General features: G+C 40.1%; 1 protein-coding gene across 6 annotated transcripts in view; it reads right to left on the bottom strand.

The window, feature by feature from the left end:
- RARB (retinoic acid receptor beta) overlaps positions 1-27,413 on the bottom strand; it is a 416,875-nt gene that overhangs the window by 10,155 nt on the left and 379,307 nt on the right. For all 6 annotated transcript variants that reach the window (XM_060781909.2, XM_060781904.2, XM_060781906.2 and 3 more), the window contains 3 exons: positions 16,730-16,890; positions 10,563-10,739; positions 361-565 (listed from right to left, as the gene is read on the bottom strand). In XM_060781909.2, coding sequence (XP_060637892.2) covers positions 361-565; positions 10,563-10,739; positions 16,730-16,890 — 543 coding nt within the window. The remainder of the gene's footprint in view (positions 1-360; positions 566-10,562; positions 10,740-16,729; positions 16,891-27,413) is intronic.

Below are 27,413 nucleotides of genomic sequence, written 5' to 3' on the forward strand. Positions count from 1 at the left end.
GCTTTTCTTGGGAGTTTTTAATATCTACAGCCATGCTATACATTTGCCTTCTAGGGAAAACCTCAGGATCTACTCATGGAAGGAAGCTGCCTAGTTTCAGGTTACCATTTGGAGGAGTCTTCGGAACCCTCTTTTGTTAAATGCTTAAGATAGGGGCTGATAGAAGAAGGATGTAATTTGGAAAACTGGTTTCCATCAACGTAGCTGTATACATCTGATTCTGGCGCTAAGCCACTGTATCCCTGGACTCTCTCTGTTCCCCATTTCAGGACATGAAAAGCCAAAGCAGACCACTGAGAACATCTGGAGCAATGCAAACCTTCTCAAACTGCGTCCCAAACCTACGCCATTCATACATACCTCCACAGATTAAGCAGATGGCACTAAGAAGGCCAGTTTCTGTGTCATCCATTTCCAAGGGCAGGAGCTGATTGGCAAATGTGAACACAAGATCAGTCAGGGGACCAAATCCAGCGTTATGCATCTGAGTTCGGTTGAGTGTAAGGCCGTCAGAAAACGTCATTGTGTCTTGTTCAGGGGTATATCTTGTGCAAATTCTAAGGATCTGCAAATAAAACAGCCAAACAAAACTAGATTAGAAATCCATATATTTTGAGGCATTTTTCTCTATTGTTTCGTCCTTTAGAATTTTTACTGTTCTGGGGCTTCCAGCTAGCTTTTTTTCATGTCAGGAGCGACTTGAGAAACTGCAAGTCGCTCCCAGTGTGAGAGAACTGGCCATTTGTAAGGACGTTGCCCAGTGGATGCCTGGATGTTTAATCATCCTGTGGGAGGCTTCTCTCATGCCCCCGCATGAGAAGCTGGAGCCGACAGACAGGAACTCACCCTGCTCCTTGGATTCAAACTGTTGACCTTTTGATCAGCAGTCCTGCTGGTATAAGGGTTTAACCCATTGCGCCACCAGGGGCTCCATCCATCTAACTAAAGAGAGACCATTCTTACCTGTCAAGACTGTAGCAAGGAAATTAAGTATAGGTTGTGCAGTGTGTAAAATTTGTGAGGGTTGGTAAATGTGAATAAGCAGAAGCTTTAATACAGTATTTAAACCAAGATATATCCTGCTGTATAATAAAATGTCACTCAGGCTTGTATAACAAGTAACAGTATCTTTATTTTAGTTCAAAAGTCCAAACAAGGTAACAATATATACACTGGTCTCTTTGAATTCAAGCAGGGAACAAAGGGCTAAAATAGTATTTTAAAATAGTCTTTGAAATATGACTCATGTCATAAAATGATCAGTCCTTAAGATAGTTGGCAGCCAGCACTTTCTCTGAGAATATGGCAGAATGACAGTTAGAACCGTTGGCCTCAGCAGCTAGCCAGAGGAAGCCATCAGAATCCTGGCCCCTGGCACACTCAGCCAATCGGCCGCTGACACATCTCTCTCCAGTTAACCCACCACATCATGGCGTCCTTTTTCAAATCCTAACAAAATTTCCATCAGCATGTCACCAGCGAACATGTGCCCTCATTGGCTCTCTAATACAGTGCATGTTGTATGACCAGAAAAAATAGCTATCCTCTTTCTCACCACCAAGCATGCTGGATGGCTGTATATTACTTTGCATTGGGGGGGGGGGGGGTAATGTTGTGCAAGAAGGTACTTCTTCCACGATGACAGAAAAATACAAATACCAGCATTTGGAAGGTTATGACAGTTAGCCACAGCTACAGAATTCCAGCTTTTGATTACTGTGGCGGAAATCCTGTTGCCGATATACACACATTTTCAAATGTGTTTTTAGGTCATTGTGCAAAGAGATATTCTAATACATATGTGTTTTTAGGTCATTGTGCAAAGAGGTATTCCAATACATATATGTTTTGAGGTCATTGTACAAAGAGGCATTCCAATACATATGTGTTTTGAGGTCATTGTGCAAAGAGTTATTCCAATACATATGTGTTTTGAGGTCATTGTGCAAAGAGGTATTCCAATGCATATGTGTTTTTAGGTCATTGTGCAAAGAGGTATTCCAATGCATATGTGTTTTTAGGTCATTGTGCAAAGAGGTATTCCAATGCATATGTGTTTTTAGGTCATTGTGCAAAGAGGTATTCCAATACATATGTGTTTTTAGGTCATTGTGCACAGAGGTTTTCTAATACATATGTGTTTTTAGGTCATTGTGCAGAGAGGTATTCCAATACATATGTGTTTTGAGGTCATTGTGCAAAGAGGTATTCCAATACATATGTGTTTTTAAATCATTGTGCAAATAAGTATTCCAAAACATATGTGTTTTTAGGTCATTGTGCAAAGAGGTATTCCAATACATGTGTTTTTAGGTCATTGTGCAAAGAGATATTCTAATGCATATGTGTTTTTAGATCATTGTGCAAATAAGTATCCCAATGCATATGTGTTTTTAGGTCATTGTGGAAAGAGGTACTCCTCCCCATCCCACCGCATTTCCAATGCAAATAAACATGTCAGAGGAATGAATGTGAACCCTGATTTAATTTCAGCCCTTCAGGCATTTCCTAGCTCCTCCAGGGTAACTTCATGGTATTCTTCTGCCAGGCGTCATTCATTGGATAGAGTTCACTATTTCCCATGGTTTTGCGTATCCTCACAAAGTCCCTGTACTGAAAAGATGGGAGCTTCCAATCTCTCCAGCAGAAACAAATAAATGCAGCATACCCTATGCAACACCCTTTCTGTTTTTTTCTCCAAAACTACACATAATTGACTGCAATCTGATATTATCAAGGAAGGCATGCAGGAAACTTTCATGCTGACTTATTTATGAAGAGTGGGTGGAAAGGAATCCAACGCAGGAAAACACAACCCAAGATATTCCAGGAGCAGGCTGAGATGGAGTTTTCAAAACTTCAGGCTATTTGTTTCCACTGTTAAAAATAATAAAGGGGATGATAAGCCAGCCACATTCACACTCACTCCCTTTGTTCTTCAACCCCTACTTCACCAGGATTTGCTTGCCTGCACTTTCCGCTTAGCTTTAAAGATGCAATGGCAAGCAAAAGAAATGAAGCCTATTCCAATGCAGCTTAATAATTATTTCTAAGGCAACTGATCCTGCCTTGAAATGCCTCGCATACCTGGAGGCTGAGAATTATCTTGGTTGCTTCATCTCTGCTTGGCAACACATACTTCACAAAGAGGCACAAGGAGATTTGAGAGAGTAAAGGCATTTTGATTTCCAACAAGAAGTTGTCTTTGGTGCCTGTACACCCTGTATAGTGAAGCTGGATCTTGGCCTGCATAAATAGGAGCATAGTGTCTAGATCTAAGGAAGTCATTCTGCCTTAGTTAGACCACACCTGGAATATTGTGTCCAATTCTGGGCACAGCAATTGAAGAGAGATATTAACAAGTTGGAATGTGTCCAGAGGAAGGCAACTAAAATGATCAAGGATCTGGAGAACAAGCTCTATGAGGAGCAGCTTAAAGAGCTGGGCATGTTTAGCCTGAAGAAGAGAAGACTGAGGGGAGAAATTATAGCCATGTATAAATATGTGAGGGGAAGTCATAGGGAGGAGGGAGGAAGCTTGTTTTCTGCTGCTCTGGAGAATAGGACGCAGAGCAATGGCTTCAAACTACAGGAAAGGAGATTCCACCTGAACATTAGGAAGAATTTCCTGACTGTGAAACTGTTCAGTAGTGGAACTCTCTACACCGAAGTGAGGTGGAGGCTCCTTTTATGGAGGCTTTTAAACAGAGGCAGGATGGCCATCTGTCAAGGGTGCTTTGAATGCAATTGTTCTGCTTATTGGCAGGGGGTTGGACTGGATGGCCCAAGAGGTCTCTTCCTACTCTATGATTCTATGATTGTAAATGATTTGAATGTTGGACTAGGATACTGGGATCCTAGACTATGGCGCAGCTGGCTGGGAGACAGCTGCATTAAGATCACTACTGAGCGAAAGGTCATGAGTTCAAAGCCAGCCCGGGTCAGAGTGAGCTTCCAACCAAAATTGTGTAGCTTGTTGTTGACCTTTGCAGCCCGAAAGACAGTTACATCTGTCAAGTAGGAAATTTAGGTATCACTTATGTGGGGAGGCTAATTTAACTGATTTACGAGGTCAGAAAAAACTCCAGGAAGTATGCAAAGAATGAGGAAGTACTTCATCAGTGTCACAAACGGACAGTGAAGCGACAGCTCCCCTAGTGGCCAGAAGCTGGAATGTTAAATAGCCTCTTAGTGTCTGATTATATATGTTGTGTGTCTATGGCATTGAATGTTTGCCATGTATATGTACATTGTAATCCGTCCTGCGGGGTGAGAAGGGTGGAATATAAATACTGTAAATAAATCAATCAACAAATAAATAAATAGGCTATCACTCGTGGTCAAATATGACTGCATTCCAAATGTAGGGTCTTGATTTCCACCTGGAAATCAATGCCCTCACTGAAGGAGAACATGCATTGGGGTGGAATTGAAAGATAAGTTGAAGTGCTGCATGCCACTAGCATAATGTGGAATCTCAACTATGTCTAAAACATACCGCACAGACACCATTCAAATGGAGTAAGCCTTTGTTCACAATAGAGGGCACAAGGGAGGGAAGCTGTTGAATATAGTGATCTGTTGTATGTGGAAGGGGAGAGCCTTCCAAAATTGGGCAGGGCACCTTCTACCATCAAAGCACCTTTACCTACACAAAAACAGTCCTGGAGCTAGCCTCATGACACATTTTGCAATGAACAGGTGGGCCCAAAAATATTACTGGGTGGTAGAGAACAAATAGCCCTTTCCAAGCCCAATTCCAGAACAATTTGAATTTGCTGTGGAAACAAACTGGCAGTAAATGAAAGGAAAATGAATACAAAAGTACAATTTTCCAAAAAACAAAACACCCCCCCCCCCACCACTCTTGATCAGCATTTTGGCAATTCCATTCAGCACCAGCAGAAGTTTCCAACTTTGTTCTGCTTATGCCTTCACAAAGGCCTAAATCTAATCACTCATTCCAATTAGTGTAGACCCAAGGAATCAATGGATCCATGGTAAGTCAACAGTAATATACGTCCCATTGATCAATGGTCTACCCTAGTTGGAATCAGTGTTTGGATTCAGGCCACAGTCTTTCCTTTGTATTGTCGAAGGCTTTCATGGCCAGAATCACTGGGTTGTTGTAGGTTTTTTAGGGCTATATGGCCATGTTCTAGAGGCATTCTCTCCTGAAGTTTCGCCTGCATCTATGACAAGTATCCTCAGAGCTGGCAAGCTACATCAAGAGAGAATGCTTCTAAAACATGGCCATAAAGCCCAAAAAATCCTACAACAACCAGTCTTTCCTCTGCATGCTTCTGCTCATTGTTGTGTGTCTTCAAGTCACTTCTGACTTAATATGACCCAATCACAGGGGTTTCTTGGCAAGATTTGTTCAGAAGAGTTTGCCTTCCTCTGAGGCCGAGAGAGTTGACGTACCCAAGGTCCTCCAGTGGGCATTACTTTATTTTCTTGTCTTGAGTACAAGCCACATTGCAGGATATGGATCTGAAAGAGTAGTAGAAGGCATCTATTTTGCCTAATGGAATAATGATCCATTGCCTTTTACCCAGTCTGGGACTCAAGGCTGCATACAAAAGCTTTATGTAACTGAAACATATACATCTATCAGTTAAATTATAAGTTCTTAAAATAGCCATTAAAAACACAACAATAAAGCATTGAGATTGGGGCTTATGTTGGTGGACAAATAAAAAGTATCTGGGAGTTGAATATTGGCTATACCCTTCTAGCTGCTTCAGCTAGACCAAATCAGTCTGGAAAACTGCAACTCACATCAATAATCTAAAATATACTGGTATATATTCCAAGTATGCTACATCATAATGCTAGTGGGCCTTAAGCAAGAGGGAGAATGATTGTGTCTTCTGAACTTAGTGGTGGTGGGGTACTGTAGAAATCTCAATAAGAAAGCCACCTGTAGTAGTTAATGCCACCTGTTCACTTTAGTTCCTGCCCATGATTACCCTATATATTCATCTATAAGTCTAGACATTTTAGTTAAAAAAATAAACCCCCCAAAATGGGGATGACTTACCATGGACCAATATGAGTACTGCACCTTAACTCTTATCAAAAAGTGCCCTTTTTGAATGTTTGGGTGGGAAAATGATGGCAGTGACCAGAAGTGGCTCACCCCAAGTTAGAATTGGTGCTTTCCCATTTCCACAGAATGATCTTAGACTTATCCATGGGTCATATGAAAATACGTAATTTTCACCCCAAAACCTACCCTCAAACTATATATAATGTTGACTTATAGTAGTTTATCACACATTTTAAACTGGCAATATGGCTTCCCTTTTCCTTGAAAAATGAACTAAGAATAAATTGGTTCTTTGTCTGGTCTGCAAGGGAACAAATTAGACAGGTTGTTGGGTTTAGAAGTCTCAATAATGATGTGACACTCCTGCTTGCCACTGATTGTACTATGTGCATCCACAACCAACAAACCACAAGACTTCTAGCTGACTGTGATATCCAAATGTACTCAGTGACCAAAATCAGGGCTGCAGCAATCCATTTAATTCAGCAAGTCATTCCAAAGATATGGAAGACGGCCTTTAAAGCGACCAGAAATACGCACGTGGTTATGTCTGGCAGCTGAAAAGCTTTCATAGGCTGAAAATAGAAGGAGGGTATATTCAGAGTGAAGGTTTGGAGAGAAATAAGCTGTATAAAATCTTACTGAACTGAGCCTTTAAAACAGCTGCTGCAGTAACAACAATATTAACTGTTGTTCAACCAGCTTTATATCTTTGGTTAGCTCCCTTCTCGTGCCTCTATCATGAAATATGAGCAAGATAAGTACCATTAACAAAAATTAGAGTACACTTTTTTGGGGTAGGAAGGATTTAACTTATCACAACAGTGCTAAGAACAGGCATGCAATCAGTAATAAATAGCTCTGTGTTTGGTGAGACCACACACAATAATGAGAAGGCCAGTATGAATGAAATTCTCTAAGAAAAAGGGGACAATGAAAGGTGAATCTTCGTAGCTGCTCATCAGCCCCACTTTCCCTCTATTCTCTGTGACACTCTCCTCTTGCTCCTGTTACTCATATATCAATGTCATACAGAAAAGACTGTTCAGCTACGCTTATGACAAGATGAGATGGAAGAATAGCTAATATTCTCCTCCAAAGGATTTTGTTTGAAGTTACATGAGTTCATGGGATTCCATGATTAATGGCTTCAGTGGGAAATTTTCTTGGACAAACGCTAGGCTGAGCCAAACATAATACGCACATCAGAGGATACAGCCACCCAACAAGGGGTGCCTGGGGACAAGGGAGGAAATGGCCAATTATCAGACATCCATGTAGCCATTCCTGGTCAGAAATGTGTGTGTTTTAAACCTCCACCCCTCCAGCCTTTGCATAATTTACTGCATCCTAAAAAAAGAATATGTCGGTCATTTGAAAATCTCTTTCGCATGGGCTTATTTGAGAACAACAAACATCTACAATCAGGGCTATATGTGTGTGTCCTGGCATTTTATGAAGAATAATTAAATACAAGGAGAGTCTAAATTAAAATGATAGAAATCCCTTGCTACTTTGCAGTTTGCTTTTCCCGGACTAGCTGTTTTGCAGGTTTTTGTCTCCCAGTTTATGAATGGTTCTAATCCTGCCTCCTGGCAACGATGGAGTGTGAAAGGTGGTTTCACCCTCCCCCTTGGGAGGCAGCCAATCAAGAGGGATTGTAAAGCAAAGCAGAGATAGCTAGCAAAATAAAAAGTGTATGGTGCCTTCAAATCTCTCCTCGATCCTGCCGCACCCTCGGAACATGATATACATATCTTACATATCCTTACTTCACGGATTTTCATTTTTTGCGGGTGGTCTTGGAACATAACACCCGCAATAAGTGAGGAAACACTGTAAGTGTATAGAGCTTTCAAATGATTATCACCTTCTTGCTTAAATGTATAATTCTGTTTGCTTCTCTTAGGGCCCATCCACACAGTAATTTTATCTCAGGAGCTCCTGGTTCAAAATGGCAGGTGGCCAAATGACATCTCCAGAAAATACGGGAGGAATTGCTACAAAGCACTAAAAACACATGGTTTTCAGTTGTGGGAATATCCTGGTTCTGGCTGGAAAATGTGGGTATTTGAATCTCTATAAGGCCCTACCCTCGGAAAATACGGAATTTTTTTATGTTGGTTTGTTCCCGGGTTATACATGTCGGTTCCTGATTGGTTGTATCTTAAAAATATAGCAACAGTTGACTACAGGGTGAAAACTTTATCCTGGCAAGAGAAACTTCATCCTCCACACGTTTAATGAAGTCTGTGACACACAAAGGTTTTGCCATGTAATTAACTTTCCCCGTGTTTTTATGATAAAAGCAATGAGGAACAGACATGTATAAAACAGGAACATCACTCAAGTACACAATCCTGTCTGGACAGATGGCCATGCAGCCTCTGAACGATGATGATGATGATGATGATGATGATGATGATAATAATAATAATAATAAAAATAATAATGACATTCTGTTCCTGGCTTGAAAGTGTCCGTTCCTGTTTAATAGTGTAATCCTGACTTTGAAAGTAGTGGTCCAACACCACAAACTTTGTTTGTGTGCCACAAACTACATTAAATGTGTGGAGGGTGAAGCTTCTCTTGCCAAGTCAAAGTTTCCCCCCTCTATTTAAATTTCACCATCTTTTCAGGATAAAAGTAGTGAGGAACAGATATTTATGACCCAAGAACAAAACGTGTACAAACAGTGTGCATATTCGCACCTGAACGTTTAGTTTTATTTTAAAAATGCCAAAAGTTCCTGCAGGCATCCTGTAGCGGCCATATTGTGGACTTCAAAATCCCATAACGAAGTTACAAGTCTGAATGTCACAGGCAGAAATCCCAGGACCAACAGGTCTGTGTGCAGACCTGCTCTCTGGTCCTGTTTTTTTTTTTTTTGCCACTCATGGAAAACCCATGATTTGGTGCTGTCTGGAAGTGCCCTTAGAGGAGCAAGTCCTATTAGATAATGAAAAAAGTCCACTGAGTTCTCCTTTTCCAGTTTTGGGGATTAGACATTGCAGTGCCTAAATACTTGTATTACTTATAGCCATCTAGCAGATAGTTACTATTCAACCTATCTGCCTGAATTCAACTAATTTCCATTGTTGATGAACGGTTTTGGTCACTGGAATGGGCTGTCAAACACATTTTCATTGAGGGCCATATTAGCCTTATGGTTGCCTCCAAAAGATCATTTGTAATTGTAAGACAGTATAAATGTAATAATGTTGCCTTGGCATTGAAAATCTCATAGGACATATAAATAAAATGACATGACAACCCAGATTTGGTCTGTGGACCTTGAGTTTCACATGTAGGCTAAGGGAACACTTTTTTCAAAGTTGTGCTCCCATCTACACCCCTCTGAGACAGAACCAACGATGAACAACACATGAAGCTAGGGCAATACACACACACACACACACACACTCTGAATCACATTGAAGGAAGTATTGTTGCTACAGTTTCAAGTCAGTTCAACAGAATCTGCACAGAAACGTTACACACAGTTTCTATGAACTAAAACTATGAACTGCAATAGATAGTACTTTGCTGTCGACAGTAGACTATATCTAATGCATTACTGGAGGAGCCCCCAGTGGATAAAAGCGCTGAGCTATTATTTATTTATTTATTTACAGCATTTATATTCTGCCCTTCTCACCCCGCAGGGGACTCAGGGCGGATTACAATGTACACATATATGGCATTCAATGTCAATTAGACATACAACGTATTTAGACATACACAGAGGCTATTTAACTTTTTCTGGCCACCAGGCGAGCTGTCGCTTTCATTGTCCATCTGCGACATCGATGAAGTACTTCTGCATTTCCCGCATGCTTTGCTGGAGTGTTTTTTGCTGGAGTCTTTTTATGGCCTCATAAATTAGTTAATTAGCCTCCCCACACATAAGTGGTACCTAATTTTCCTACTTGACAGATGCAACTGTCTTTCGGGTTGCAAAGGTCGACAACAAGCTGCTGAACTTGCTAACCGAAAGGTCGCAGGTTCGAATCCAGGGAGCGGTGTGAGCTCCTGCTGTTAGCCCCAGCTTCTGCCAACCTAGCAGTTCAAAAACATGCAAATGTAAGTACATCAATAGATACCACTCTGGCGGGTAGAGAACGGCGCTCCATGCAGTTATGCTGGCTACATGACCTTGGAGGTGTCTACGGACATCGCTGGCTCATTGGCTTAGAAATGGAGATGAGCACCAACTCCCAGAATCAGACACGACTGGACTTAAATGTCAGGGGAAAACCTTTACTAATGCCTTACTGTTGTTATGTGCCTTCAAGTCAATTCTGACATATGATGAGCCTAAGGTAAACCTATAACATGATTTTCTGGGCTGAGAGTGTGTGACTTGGCCAGAGTCTCCCAGTGATTTTCATGATTTGAGTTGGTATTCAAACCTGTGGCCTCCACAGCCACTCAAACCGCTATGTCATACTCATGCTCTTCTTAACAAAAGTAACATAGAAACAAAACCTGCAAAAAGAAAAGATACGTACCAAGATGTCCAAACAGGCAGCTTTAAGTAGAGTGATCTGGTCTGCAATTGTCAAACTTGTAAAACCAGGCAGCCGTTTTGCAAATTCCACTATTTTAATAATGCACTTTGTTGCAAGTTCACTGAATTTGTCCCAAAGCCCAAGGTCCAGTCGCACTCTATGGTCTGCACTAGAGTTCTAAAAAGGGGGAAATAAACACAAATCAGCCAGTTTTCTTGGGGAAGGTAATGTAGTTGAATCTATACAACATATTAAATAGCCATTTCTATTTACAATCTCAATTTTGGTGAGATATGCTTTTGGAATGTTTTTGTTCTTAACTCTATCTAGTCTTACAGAAATTCCTTGCATGCTTTATATGTTGCTTATGATGAAAGGCACCATGTGTACAAAGGATAAAAACAAATGACAGTTTTTCCAAATGCCACTCTCATCTTTCTTTCCTGTTAATTACACCATGTACACAATGGAAGAAACATTCCCTGTTTGGTCACAGTGAAAGTCAGTGTAACTGGACCACTGGATTCCATGTCTTGGAAAAGGTCTCACATCTTCTGGGGCACAGTTTATACACATTGTGAATCCTCTTGACATCCTTCTAGTAGTTTCAGCAAATTAGTTCAAGTTAGTTTGTCTTCGCTATGGCTCAGTGAAGACTTTACAACTCTGTCAAAAAGTTATGAACTGAAGAGCCATCTGTTATGCAGCATTAAAACTACTGGGGCAGGGTGTGTGTGTATGTGCTTTTCATCTTATGGTATAATGTAAAGTTGCAAAACATTTGGTCACCAAAAAATATGTTTCTGGTGTTTATTTAACATTATAGTGCCCAATGATATTCTGCATTCACTCTATCTTTTAATTACCGCAAAGCTGGGCATATTCCCTCAGCATCTAATAAAATATCGAAAGTACCTGGCCGTTTTACGTCACCTGCAGCTGTGAAATGTACAATCAAATAGCTCCTAGGATTTACCTTACAATGTGGAGAGGATTTTTTATTGGCACAGGGAGGGAACTATGCTTATTACTTGAAACAGGCAGGGAGCTGAAGTTGCTGTCAAGTGAGAAAATGAATGTTTGTGAAAATGAACCTTCAGCATCCTGAACAGACAGGGGAGGGTGTGTGTAAGGAAGCTAGGAGTACATAAAGGCCACATTTGGGACAATGAGAGGACCCATCCTTTAAGCTGGTCTCATAGAATAGACAATATACTGAAAGACAGAATTTTTTTTCCATGTCAGGAGTGACTTGAGAAATTGCAAGTTGCTTCTGGTGTGAGAGAATTGGCCATCTGCAAGGGCCCAGGAGGTGCCCGGATCTTTTACCATCCTGTGGGAGGCTTCTCTCATATACTCACATGGCAAGCTGGATCTAACAGACGGGAACTCACCCTGCTCCCTGGATTTGAACCGCTGACCTTTCGGTCAACAGGCCTGCTGGCACAAGGGTTTAATCCATTGTGCCACCGGGGACTCCTAAATGATGTCACAAGACCACTGTATATATTCATGTATAAGTTGACCACATGTGGGAGTCAAGAGTTAAGGGACAGTACTTACACTGACCTGTGGATAAGTTGACCCAGGCTTTTTGGGCTTTGACTGTTTTGACTAAATTTTCTAGACTTATACAGGAGCACATAGGGTAGCTGCTGGATCCAAATGCAGGAGTACTTGTAACAACTCTTGGGACCCTTCCACACAGCCCTATATCCCAGGATATCAAGGATTATCTGAGTGTGGGCTCAAATAACCCAGTTCAAAGCAGCTATTGAGGGATTTTCTGTCTTGATATTCTGGGATATAGGGCTATGTTGAAGGGCCCTTGAAGAAAGTTAGCCTGAGGATGCTGAAACTATGTCTAGTCTTGGGCTCTTTCATACTGCACAAATGCAGCACTGTGATTCCACTTTATCTGCCATGGCTGCACCCTATAGAATCCTGGGGTTTGTAGTTTGGTCAGAAAACACGAGGAGCTCCATGACTGATATTCTAGATACTCTTCTCTAAACCAGGATTCTACAAATGGAATTATGGCAGGCAAAGTGAAACCATAGTGTTATATTTATAATGTGAAACGGCCTTCAAATGTGGCCACTGCCTCCAGTTTTTTTATCGGTGTAATCTATGGATGTGAGAGATGGACCTTAAGGAAAGGTGAGCCAAGCAAGATAAATGGTTCTGAACTGTGGTATTGGAGGAAAATTCTGAGTGCCTTGGATCACAAGAAGATCTAACCAATTCATACCGAAGGATATTAGAGGCAAAGATGAAGTACTTTGACTACATAATAAGAAGACAGGAAAGCTTGGGGAATATAATGATGCTGGGGAAAATGGAAGGAAAAGGAAGAGGGGCCGACAAAGGGCAAGATGGATGGATGTTGTCCTTGAAGTGCCCAGCTTGGCCTTTAAGGAGCAGGGCGTGGCAACGGCTGGCAGGAAGCTCTGGCATGGGCTGGTCCATGAGGTCACAAAGAGTCTGAAGTGACTGAACGAATAAACAACAACAATCCATTGTCCATATCAGGAATGATTTTTGAAATTGTCTAATGATTTGAGATCATTAGACGTGAAGCAAGCCTAAGGAAATTACTTTAGAAAATGACAACTCCAATTTCTCAGGAAGATTTTTGCTCGTGGTTATGCAAATTGGGGGATTATGGTAGCTGCAGTCCAAAAAAGAATCTTTGTCAAGCTATGGAGATGGGGAAATGAAATTGAAATTTCTCTTTAAAAGTAGGTGAATATTGGGTAAAGTGGGGGTGGGGGGAAACGAGCATTTTTAGAAACAGATTGAGGAAGAAGCACAGTTTTTCTTAAAAGTCATGCTTGGGCTTCATTTCTGACAAAGACAGGACAAGTGCGCGTGACTTTTGCTTGGACAGAACAATAATAGAAAAGGAAATTGTCCCTGAAAACATTTCCTTCAGGAGGTACGCAAATTCCCTGGCAACATTTCCTGGATGTCATATTGAGCTGGATCCCCATGTTAGGACTTTTCAAGCAGGTTGGATTCTAGGACCTAAGGGCAAACAAGGGGTTAATGGTCTGTTTTGCTCACTGAAACAAGTTTCTCCTTTCCTCAGTGCAGATAGGTGGTTAAGATTTATTTTATATTATCCTCAAGGACCTTGGTGAAATACTGTGTATTGGGGGGGGGGGGGATAGGGGGGAATGAGATCAAGATGTGCAGCCATTCAGGCTGTAATTAAATTTAATAGGCAGTTTATCCAGTTCCATAGAAAAATGGCAGAGCAGAGGGTTGCACAAAGCAGAGCCTAAAGCAGGAAATCATTTTACAATAGGGTATCCATCTGGAAAGAAGATGTTGCATGAAACCAGCGAGTGTGAACAAAATCTTGACCAGGATCTTATGAGCTCACTCCATCATGCTCTCCCAACACCCAGGCAAGGCAAGCGTGACGTGGCTCCTTTCAAGCCGATGCCCAGCAGCCTTCCACAAAACATAAATCTTCTTTGACTATTATGCAAGCCAAGGAGAAGAGGTAGTCAATAAAGCACCAATTTAGCTTGTTTTATCACGCTGCAAAACCCTGGGCTGAAAATGGTTATTCTTGCGAGGACTGCTAACTGGAAAGCATTTTAATGTTTGGTTTGGTAATAAACTGTGAAAAATATTGCTGGAAACAGACACATTTTTAGCCACTTCCTTCAAGATGGAAAAATAAAATTGAGTCAGCATCGATGTACGGGCCAGAACTTGAAATATGGGCTTAATATAAAAAGGCAGGTTAGAAGCGGAAGCTTCAGGACTTGCTCTCCATGGGTCCCGAGAAGTATCAAACTGAAGGAGTTTAGCAGAATGTTTTACTATGACATAATTTCCAAGTACCTCTTCCAAGAGCATTCATGCATGCAGCTTAAGGACCACGTTTCCTATAATGCTGCAATGGAGTACATATGGTAGAATAATACTGTAAGGCACCCTAGTGACACTTTTATCAGCAGAAAAACCCAGCCATGCTGTAAAATCCAATTACAGAGCCATTTTTAAATTTTATTTATTTTTATTTTTCATCTAAATTGATCCCTTTTGGTTCTTTGTTACAATCTGCTGTATCTTTTACTAGAAATAAGGCATAAGACATTCAATGAACCGTACCAAACAAACAAAAACTGTCTACCCCTGAATTCTACTTTGCTTGTTAGAAGTTGGAAATGTTTATTCTAGAACACGGGAATGTTAATTTCCAGCACTACATCCCCTATACACCTTCAGAAAGCATACAGGCTAAAGGATTCTGGGAACTGTTGTGCAATAAGCTACTTCTTTTTGAAACTGAAAGGCTTGGAGATTCCCTGCAACAAAGGATGTTCTCCATGGGGTCTCATCACACTTGAGCATTTTTCCACTTCAATACACTTTAAATGTTATGACTGCCTCCTGCAGAATTCTGGGATTTGTAATTTAATGGGGCCAAGGGCTTCTCTGAATGAGCAGTTTTAAAGTCCTTCCCTAAACTACAAACTCCAGAATTCTTCAGGAGGCTGTTACTGCAGAATGGATGGCCACATGTCATCCCGGAAGTATTCGGGATAGCATGTGGACAGCCAAAGGGGAAAGCCTGTTTTTTCCCCCTGCCTGTGTGGATGTAAACCCCCTTTGGAGCGGGTTTCTTAAACTTGCTCTGAAGTGGGTTTAATGTATGCGTGGAACCGTCTGCAGTCACGGCATTTAAAGTGGATTGAAGCGGAAAAATGATCAAGTTTGATGAGGCCTCATCTCCCACAATGCTTGAAGTGAAATATAGCCTACAAGCCATGTGTGGCAGCTTTCCTGGAACTTCTTTATTTTTCCGACCTTTCTGCAGAACAGGAATTGTCAAGTACTTCATGGGCTGGCTAGCCAGCAGACCTAACATGGATGGTCACAGACTGCTCGGACCTTTCTTAAGATCAATTGAGGTTACACACTTAGCCTGAACAGCAATATGATCTCCTAATCTGACGAGAACTTAAATATTTAACACAATTTTCCATCTGAAAAAGGTGGATTTTATGGACTATGTCATACTTATGACACCTGATTGCAGGTCTCTTCTTGATTTCTTCTTCTTCTGCCTCTGTAGCTAGAGCACAATCTTGGATTATGCTTATATTGATAGATTTTCTCTGAAACTTTTTTGATATTAGATTTGCATCATAGCTTTTGCTACATCTCTCCTCTCTATTAATGCCACCCCATTTTTTAGATTTTTATTCCCTGATGAAACACCATATGATTCTCTGACGCAACATGTCCCAATCCTGTGCACTTTGACTTGCTCACTCCAGGTATTGCAATGTTGGTATGTCCTATTTTTCATTTTACTATGTTTCATGACTCTCACATTCCATTTTCTATATGCATTGTACTGCTTTGGACTTTCCTTTTACCTCTGAGGAAATCAACAGCTGAACTTCCTTTCAGCTTGAGTCTAGTTGAATCATTAGCCATGGTTCTACCCATAGTTGTAATCTGCTGTTTCCCAATATCTCACTAACTGTTATCTCACCTGGAAATGTCATCTTTTGGCGTTATTTTTTGTTTTATTTTGGATTGTCATGTTATAAAGGTTTCAAGGTAGATGGCTTCAGGAGTGGTTTACCATTCCTTCCTTGTGCACCATCTGTTGTCTCTGAGAGATGCTCCACCAAGATTACCACACACACATCCCCACACACACGCTATTGCACTGATATGACAGGAAGCAGGATATTTCCATGGGAAAAACAAGCATGATGCTTTGTGCTGCTTACTTGCACTTAGTCTTTTGCATTTCCTTAGAAACAGCTTTAGATCTTTTATACACAGTAGAGATCCTCTGTCCAAAAGATAACTGTGTTAACTGCTGTGTTATCATCGTCCACTGCAATAATTTAATATAGTCCATACAACTTTCTTTGGCTATTAATTCGTCGATTGTTCTCTAGTTGAGGGCACTATGCACCATGATCTTGACATTTAAAAAGGACCAGAGACATACTTTCCCTGACTATTGAAGTATTCCTGTCCCCCATCACACATCCTGGTATTTCTTATGGAAAACATGGTCTGTGAACACATTTATTTTTGGCAGTATCACATCCACATTCTGTCAACATCAATAACTGTAGACCAATAGGTCCTCATTACACATTTCCAAATGGACAGAATCTTACCGTAGTGTATTTGCCTAGCTGACAGAGTGACGGGAACGTTTCCTGATGAGATTTCCTTATTTTTTCTGTGAGATCATCCAACTCTGCTGTCATTTCATAGTTCTCCATAAACTCCTGTTTTAAAGGCTCCTTCTTTTTCTTGTTCCTGTCATTTCTGACAGCTGGAGGCAAGAAAAGAGGCAGTATAAATACCGTTATTTAGACTAAGCTACACTAAATCCAATAGTTCTTGATTACAGCAATAAACATTAACAAAGTCAAACATATGGAGAACACTGAAAGAAAATTAGTGATTTTGTTCAATAGCCATTTACAAAATTTGAGCCCATGCAATTAACTGAGTTAGGCTACAAATCATTCTCTTTCTAAGCCCCAAGACTCTCTGCAGGCACATACATTGGGAAATGTTCATTTTAACACTAGAATATCTCATACTTAAACCAATCCCCTGAAAAATCCCTTCCAAACATTTGCAAACATTATTTGAAAATTTAAAGTGTCAGCAAGAACCAATGAACAAAATTAAATTAGAATAGAAACATACTGAATCAGATTATTGGTGTATTGTCTATTTATCATGATCTGCAGTGGCTCTAAGTATTTTAAATAGGAGTCTTTCCCAGTCAGTGGAAATTTCATAGATTGAACAATGCAAAGTTGATCTTTGACATTTCCCTCAAGAAAAATATGAAATGAAAAAAAAAAAACTTTCAGCCTTCTATGGATTCTACTTGTCAAGAGACAAGTGATCTTGTCAAGCAAGAACATCACACTAGGAAAGTTTTATTATATGTATACATATGCATGTTAAAGTTTCCTATCAACTTATGGCGACCCCATGCCTTTCGCATAGTTTCCTTAGGCAAAGAATACTCGGAGGTGATTCTGCCAGTTCCTTGCTCTGAAATATAGCCCACAGCATCATTGGTGGTCTCCAACCCAAGTACTAACCAGAACTGACCCTGTTTAGCTTCCAAGATTAGACAGGATCTGGGGCCTTTAGGGTATTTAGGCCCCTAAAGCTGCATTACAGCACCTAAATTAGACTGTCAAAGATTTTGAGGCGGAAATTCTGTCCTCTAGTTCTGATTAGCAACAGCAAGGTCATCATCCCTCTCTATTCCCTTTTCCAGAATAAATCAAATCTGATTGATGGACCAAGAGGTGGCAGAAGATACTACCACACCCAATGCCACTCGATGTGTGAAACCTGTGCTCTTCATACAGTTTCTTTTTTCTCCCCTGATCCAGCACTCTGGAGGAAGCGGCACATGCAAGAATAGCAGCTGAATTTAAAGGGTGAGATAGACCTTTAAATGACCATATCCCAAGCTGTTTGGGCTTTAATATAAAGACCAAGGTAGGTGGCACTTTGCTAGATGAGAGAGAACTAGAGGGCCATTTCAAATCTCCTGCTTACTATTATCAATTAATATGTGCTCCCTTCTTGCTGCATCTCTACTCTTGTTCTACATGTAAACGAAACTAGTAATGTACTGTGAACATCACTATACTGTATTAATCATGCATCCTTGGCAGAAAAATGCTATCATGTTATGCTAAGGAATTCGGAAGTTAAAGGCTGCATTTCAGTATGGATGTTTGCATGGTTGTAATTTCCATTTCTATATAGGATTATGATCCTTGGTGACTAAAACTGCACGCTTTATGGCCCCTTAGAGACAAAAACTGAATGTGCCAAGAGCTTCTGTAGGCAACATTCAATACGTGAAATGGACTGCAAATGTGACAGGAAAATATGTGCACAGAATAAAACACCCTGGAAGATAAGCTATATTAGCCAGGTGAGAACTACAACACATTCTTGCTGATAGAGCTATATGCCTAGCATCAGTACAACACCAAACCAACGTTTAAATCAAATCCTCAAAGTTCACTAGAGAGTTTTCCCAAACCTATCTAGCTTCCGCACTTTGGTCCGTTCTTTGCACTTTTGATATGTTAATGGTTAAGTCGAGCTCTATGTCTCTCGCACTTTCCCAGTGCTCTATGTAGGAATTATTGCACATAGGAATTATAAGCCTAAGCCCAGCATTTGATGCTCAGCCTTGATACGATAATTATGATGTTGTCTGATTATGATGTTTTTATTGTTTTTTGTTTATTGATTGTATTTTCTGTATCTGTATTCCTGGGCTTGTCCCTTTGTAAGCCATCCTGAGTCCCCTCGGGAGATGGAGGCAGGGTATACAAATAAAGTTGCTGTTGCTGTTGCTGTTGTTGTTGTTGTTGTTGTTGTTGTTGTTATTATTATTATTACCAATCCAATAGTCCTGGGTCAATTTCTTGCTGCTTTGCAATGAGGTTATGATTAGGAAGTGGCATAGGTGTTTAGGAACAAGTGAACAGGAAATAGCACAACAGCTTACAGTTGCTCACAACACAGATGAGCTCTGGATTTTCAGGGAAGATCTGGAGTATTCTGCAACTTCTGTTAATGTGGTTCAAGGCCAATGTTAATCTGAATCAGTTCTTTGTGCCATGCAGCTGCCACTGAGCTGATTTACCCTGTTTTTGGGATAAAGGGTTCATATAAATGGGGCTCCTTGTTGCAATGGCTAGGCAAACACTCATAATACATGGTTACTTTGCATTAAGCAAAATAATTGCTCTTGGTGGTTTAAGGTGGTGGGTCTGGGCCATCCTAAGTTTAGTCAGTGTGCAAGGGGGCATCTCATACCTACTTGTCCAATGGGTTTTCCCAGGCTGCACTGCAACCTCTGCAACCTAAAGGATCACTGATTGACTGGAAGGAAATGTGTGAACTGAGAGAGCTCTTTTGCATTAGAAGCAGACTCTTAGATCTGACAGCAAGTTTTAAATGGGATTTTGTCTAACAACTGCTGGCAAAATTTCAGTGCAGCTCCCTAGAATGGGAGTGATACAATTGCAGGAATCACACCGCATTCCTGAAAATGCCTCCATGTGAATCTTTGGAAATAGCAGTACTTTTCCTCCACTTCCATTCACCAGCTCCTTGTGAGTCACCAAATTAAGAGTGAAGGACCTGTGACTCTCCAAATTGTAGTTTGTTACAATCAGTGATGATTCAATAACTGAGGGCCGGAGGTTCCTAACCACCATAGTAGACATATACGTGGTAGATGCTATTATCACTGTTTTCTCCCACTGAAAACACCAAAAATGATGTTTTTCACCCAGTGATATGAACTATTTTAGTTACGAGCATGGTCACAGAATGAATTAAATTCATATGTCAAGGTATCACTGTATATTGGATCAGGTCCACAGGCTTGTCCTCTTCCACTGAAAATGGCAACAAACACTTGCAAGGAAGTGCCACTTGCACATATTTCTATGAGAGTACTGAACCATTTGCCAAACAGAAGGTCTCAGCAGCTACTTAACTCAATAGCTTTGAACAGCTTGCAGAACACAAACATCTTATTTAGGCCAAGCTTGTGAACTGTTGCCAAGAACTACAGCTACTATATGATTCATAGGATGGGAACTGGTTTTTTATTTCTTTTCTGCCATTGGGTGATTTTGGTTTTATTTTGCAGCAATGCCTACACCCCTTTCAGCTGGTATGATTTCCACCCCATTAGGTTACAAGAAGCCTGAACAGAGAGTGGTTAAATATCGCAGAAACAACCAAAATGCTTATTGGTTATACTCTTTAATGCAATAATGATATCATTAGAAAATAAATGTTATTATTCTGAATGAGCTCTCCTTCTTTGATATCAATGAAGACTGAGACTAAATATACTACCTAGTAGAAAATCCCTCACTAGACTCAGGGGACGTGCTTTTCCTACTTCCTACTGTGTAGGCATACACAGGATTTCACTGTAATCAAGTAAAATCTGACTAATTTATCTGCCAAAATTTATTGAAAATAATATAGTACAATTTTGTATGATATAAAGAACTTCTGGATTCAAAACCCACTGCATTTATTCAGTGATAACATTAATTTAATGCAAAAGTCAATGGCAAGACTCCTTTCCAGACTGGGGAATTAAATAAACACACAAAAAACAGTAAATTCTAAGATAGTGTTCCCAAAGTGACTCTAACTGCCATGCTGTGCAAATACAGAATATGTGATTATGCTGTATATTGTATTTTATCTAAGTTATATCTTCTCAAGCTACTTATCTCAGCACAAATCCCCAGAGCAAGATCATAGGTTTTAATGAAGTCATACCAACTATGAATCTAGCTATTCTATTTAACGTGCCTCAAGTAATGTTGATATAAGAATTTCTTACTTTTATAGCCATTAAATACTTAGGGCTCAAGTGTTACAATATTTCATCGTTTCCATGAATGCTATGTATACAGATGTAGATTAAAGGAAAAACAATTCTTCTGGTTGTTTGATCTTTCTTTCTTTCCTTCTTTCTTTCTTTCTTTCTTCCTTGCTTGCTTTCTTGCTTGCTTGCTTGCTTGCTACTATTTATCTCATCTTATCTAACTTGTCGAACAATATATAGTGTTTCAAATAACTATACTATTTAATTGTTGTTTCATTACAATTGATTATTTTATTCATATGCACAGGTTCTTGATCAATTCATTTGTTGACTATATTTTTATCTCATCTTTTCATTACAATAAACAATACTAAAGCAGCTTATGAAAATAGATATAATCATTCTCATTCTTCTTATTTGTCCTTTACCTGCTCAATATGCACAATTATACTCTCACACTATGGCTATATTGTGATCCATTGGAGGAGTACCCTATTGCTGACCTGAAAAGATGACACTCTTACTCAAGAGATAGTCATATTCAGATAGTACAGTATTTCTTCCTAGATTTCCCTTAGGATGCATCTACACTATAGAATTAATTGGGCCTCACCAAACTACAAATCTCAGGATACCATACAACTGAGCCTGGCAGCTAAAGTGGTGACAAACTACATTAATTCTGCATCAAATCCAAAACCTGCCATGCTGAAATACACTCCTGAAAGTTGCCCACCTGACCCTCAAATAAGGAGAGTCCATCACCCTTTGAGATAGTCTATTCCAGTGGTTCTCAACCTGTGGGTCCCCAGATGCTTTGGCCTTTAACTCCCAGAAATCATAACAACTGGTAAACTGGCTGGGATTTCTGGGAGTTGTAGGCCAAAAAACCTGGGGACCCACAGGTTGAGAACCACTGGTCTATTCAATGGTTGAGAGAGCTTTTACACAAAAGAAGTTCTTCCTAATGTTTAAGAGCAGTGGTTCTCAACCTGTGGGTACCCAGATGCTTTGGCCTTCATCTCCCAGAAATCCCAACAGCTGGTAAACTGGCTGGGATTTCTGGAAGTTGTAGGCCAAAACACCTGGGGACCCAGAGGTTGAGAACCACTGGTTTAAAAGGAACCTCTTTGCTTTGTAATTTGAATCCATTGTTTCATGTTCTCATCTAAGAAGCAACAGAAAATGAGCTTGCTCCATCTTCCACCTGGTACCCCTTCAGATATTTAAAGATGTCTATCATGTCACCTTTCTGTCTTCTCTTTTCCAAGCTAAACATACACAAACCTCTAATGTTTGATTTGGTAGAGGGGCTGGACTGTTTGTAATCAGTTCATTCAGAATTTTTTGTACATTCGGATATTGACTAAATATGCCAGATATTGACCCTAAGTAAGGATAGGATAATTGTGCGTTGTAAAGATCAAATGGAGAACAATTGTAGCACATAGAAATGAAAGGTGCAAAATATTTGTAAAACATATCACAGATATTACACGGTGTGCATGATGCTTGCTAAAACTGTTTTTTTGAAATAAAGAAAGAGCATATAAAGTTAGAGCACATGATTTTATAGCTTCAAGTGATATTATTTATGTTTTACTTGCTTTTAACCTTGCTTAGATTTTTAACTAAATATTATTTAATTGTTGAATTGTTTAAGGCATTGAATTTTGCCTCTGCTGTAAGCCGCCTTGAGTCCCCTTTGGGGTCGAGAAGGGCGGGATATAAATATAGTAATTTTTTTTGTCGTGTCAGGAGCAACCGCTCCTGTTGTGAGAGAATTGGCCGTCTGCAAGGACGTTGCCCAGGGGACGCCTGGATGATTTTTGATGTTTTATCATCCTTGTGGGAGGCTTCTCTCATGTCCCCACATGAGGAGCTGGAGCTAATAGAGGGAGCTCATCCGCCTCTCCCCGGATTCGAACCTGCGACCTGTCCTGTAGGTCTTCAGTCCTGATGGCACAGTGCTTTAACCCACTGCGCCACCGGGGGCTCAATATAGTAAATAAATATAATATAATATAAAGAAGCAAATTGACTTTTGGCTAGCTACTCGCCAGCTACTGGTCAAAGGACATTTAATAGAATGCCAAGTTTTCAAACTTTATGGGGTTTTTTTTTTAGATACAATACAACTGTTTTTTCGCTCTTGATACGATAAATAAATGGACTTTTAGAGCTACATTTGAGACACACAATTAGAGCTGCAACATCTTGATGGGATTTTGATATTAGGAATAAATTCAGAATTATTGGGGGATTTCTATTATACAGAACATATCCCCTGAAATGGAAAAATAAAATAAAATAAAATATCCTTGCAGTATACATATTCACCCACATGGCTACATTCATTAAAGGAAAACACATATAATAAATTAAAGTACCATATTTACTCAAATCTAATGCTCACCTTTTGGTCTAAATTACATTACCAACATTAGGGTACGCATTAGATTTGTGTCATATGATAATCTTAATGCTGAGCCAAAGCTCCTCTTTGGGGGAACGCCATTTCTAATTTAATAGCCATGGCCCAATGCTTTACAATCCTAGGATTTGTAATTTGTTGGGGCATCTGCATCCTTTGGCAGAGAATGCTCAAGACCTTGCAAAACTGCATAGCACTGAACTAAGACAATTAAAATGGATTAATTCTACAGCAGAGATGCACCCCAAGGATTTCTTTTTCACTGATGGAAGCTTTGGTGTCTGAACACTTTAGTTTTTAAAGAGAGAATTCTAAGCAGGCAGCATTTTTATGCCTTTTTGCCGCTGCACATTACATTTAGCTACATTCGAGTAAATATGGGCATATTATTGTTTCTACTCAAATATTCTGTGACAAAATACCTACTTCAGTGATGCAAAAAATATTCAGCATCAAGTAACGGAACGCTCTATAGCTACAAAGGAAAATTAAGGTACTAACAAGTCAAAAAGAGATAAAAACAGGTCAGAGTACTACTTCACTCCAGCTAACATAATTTAAAAGGTAATGCCAAAAAATGTTTTTGCATTCTGTAGCAAATGTGTCTTTGCCAAAAACCTCAGGGGCTATTATTTTTAATTTAGTAGGTACTCAAAAGCCTGCACAATGTTCAGCTGGACTCACTACAGCGCATACCACATCTGTGCATTATCATTTCCAGACCATGGAAACAACATAGTGAGCCTGAACTCTGTCTGGTTTCAATATACTTATACATCTCATAATTGTTGCATATCACTATAAACTTGATCTATTATAACCTTCAGTACTGTACACTAAATGACATTGAAAATGAGATTATTCTGATTATCAAAGAAGTGAAAAAAGGTACTAAACATCTGTAAGCTTCATAATCAATCACTGTAGCCATCTGAGTGCAATAAAAATCAATCAGGAGCTAGTGCATTTAAATCTAATTTTTTAAGCATGACATTTTCCACTGGGTTTCGTTCTTTAAATGTCACCCTTTTCTACTACAGTGATTGATTCTATCCTCAGGGACAGACCATGAACACAATCAGTTTCATCTTCTCTATGGACCACATTTTACCCCCAAAACAGAAAGATAACATAATACATTTTCCTTTCTTAAGTAAGGAGACAGTGGCACTAATTCTGTGAACTATCCAATTTATGTCATTAAAAACACACCCCATATAGTCTCACAGATAGTAATCTGTGCATCTTTTTAGATTATTTTGGCAAGTTTTAAATTGTAATCTTTTAAATGTGCAAGCCACTTTGTGCCCCAGTCTTGGAAAAAAGGCTGGATATATACTAGTCATGTGCATTCTGGGTAAACCTTGATTCGTTTCATGTCCCGGCTTTCGGTGGAGCCTTCGATCCATTTCTACTGAGCTTCCCGAAATCAGGAGGGCAGATATTTGTTTTCTGTTTTGGGAGCCAAAAGATTAATTTTCTTTCATCCCATTATTGGGGGGGGCACCCAGGCTCCCCTTCCCAACACACACTTTTGGACGGGGTTTGCCTCGACTTCATCTGGGGAGTCGAAAGGCTCCCTTGGCTGGGGCTGAAGACTCATTGTGTTTGCTGCTGGTGGCCTTGCTCTACAACCCAATGCATAGGAACAAAGCGCCTGAGCCTGAAAGGGTTTGCAGTTGAGCACTGAGTAACGATAGCTGCTTATTCGGTGCTCAAGTGCAGGCCCTTGAGGACCCGGGGGGCTTTGGACCTATGTGCCTGAGCCTGCCAGGGCCTGCGCCCAAGTGCCAAGTAAACAGCGCACCTTACTTGGCACTCGGCTGCAGACCCTGGCAGGCCATGGCATGTAGGTCCAAACTTCCTGGGCCTGCAAGGGTCTGTACTTGAGCGCTGAGGAAGCAGTGCTCCTTACTTGGCTGCAAGCCCTGGCACTTTGGGCCTACGCGTGCGACAGTCAATCTGAAAAACAGCCTTGGAGCTGATATCTGCTCCTGCCCACCTTTCGTATCGAGTTTATTTTTGTTCCAGAAGGGGCTTTCCCATTCTGTGCCATCCGAATTGACAGAACAAATGAAAACATGAATCATATGGATGATAGATATTAGGCTCATGACTAATATATATATCGACAATCACTCAAAATAATATCTTAAATTAATTTTAAAGTAAGGATAATTAACATTACTTGTTTATGAATAATCATATTAGCTGAAGAGAAATTCATAGTATCAATAGGAATGAGGATTTTAATATAGGTCTCTCCCATTAGGTCAAATCATTGTTGCATATGCTAAAATAATTTGTGAATATATTAAATTGAGTTCAGAGAAGAACATTTCTGGTATGAAGGGGGATTCAGGGTTACACACATTAGCCTTGCCTGCAAAACTCCTCTCTCCATGAATTTTAATACACATCCATTGTGAAAGTCAGAACGGATTAAACCTGGCTGAAAAAACTTAGCACAATCAAGAATCCTGATAAAGCAAATTCTCTATGACATGGGGGAACCTACATGCGCTTAGCTGATCATATGGAGAACAGAGCCCTTCAGGCTTTCACATTGGATGTGTGAAGGTTTCAAGTGTTTCTCCGAGGAAATGTGTATCTTCCATGCACATCTCTGTGGTTTTCTTCAAATCCATAGAGAGTACAATGCTTCAGTTAGATTTCAACTGTGGTTTATGGCTTCTGAACTTACATTCATTGTCTTGAAAGCAAATTAATATAAAATTATTTTTAATATAAGAACAGAACAGAACCCTGCTCTTCGTCCAAGGAGGTGGGTATGTTTCACATGGTGCTGTTGTTGTTTCTACCCATATTGGGACTCAAAGCAGATAATGTAAAAATGATTAAACAATTAAAAAATCAAAGGCTGGTTAAACCATACAGTACATAATTAAAACACACAGAGAGAGCAAAATAATTGGCAATCTCCAGCACACTGTAAGATTGGCCCATTCCTTGAGACGTTGAATCTGGCCACGGTGGTACATGCCTTAGTTACATCCCATCTGGATTATTGTAATATGCTCTATGTGAGGCTGCCTTTGAGGAATGTTCGGAAACTTTAGCTGGCCCAAAGAGCTGCAGTTAGGTTGCTAACTGGGGCTGGCTGCAAGGAGCAGACAACACCCCTGTTGCAGCAGCTCCACTGGCTACCAGTTTGTTTCTGGGCACAATTCAATGTGCTGGTTAAAGCCCTATGCAACTCAGGTCCAGGCTATTTGGCTGACCGCATCTCCATGTATGAACATGCCTGGGCCCTGGAGTCTTAAGGAGAGACCCTTCTCTCAGTCCCACCTCCATCGCAAGCTTCTGTTGGTGGGAACAAGAGAGTGGGCCTTCTGTCTCAGCAGCTGCCCCTTGACTATGGCAGGGAGGCCCAGGGAAGTCGGAACGGCCCCTTCCCTGCTATCCTTCCAGCAGCAGGCTAAAACCTTTTTATTCAGACAGGTTTTTAAAAAAGGATGTTTTGAAGATCAAGTCAGGAAGTGCTGTGGTTTTAGCTTTGAATAAATTTTTAATCAATTTTAAGGATTTTAACTGTTAATTTCAATTAATACAATTGATGCTTAATTCTATTTTAATGTTTGTATATTTTTGGATTTTAATTTGTATAGAATGCTTTTAATGTAGTACACTTTGAGTCTCCATTGTGGAGAGAAAAGGCTGGATATAAATAAACGTAATACATAACAATAAACATAACAAACATAATCATAATAATGTAGCTCATCAAAATTGTCAGAAGTGAAAAGTCATATCTATGAAAAAAGTAGTGAGACTGCCAGTCTAAATTCTCTAGGAAGGGAGTCCCAGAGAATATGGCAGCCAGGCTACTTAGTGAGACTTCCTACTGTTCACATCAAATTCCTCTGCTGGAAGATTGACAAGGTTGTCAATTAGATACTGAGCCAGATTCAAGATGTTATTTTCTGGTTTAGGGGCTTAATTTGGCTCAGGATCAGGATAGAAATTATCATAGTCCTTACATTCT

The sequence above is a fragment of the Anolis sagrei genome, chromosome 6 (genome assembly GCF_037176765.1).
Source record: "Anolis sagrei isolate rAnoSag1 chromosome 6, rAnoSag1.mat, whole genome shotgun sequence".
Classification (NCBI taxonomy): domain Eukaryota; kingdom Metazoa; phylum Chordata; class Lepidosauria; order Squamata; family Dactyloidae; genus Anolis; species Anolis sagrei.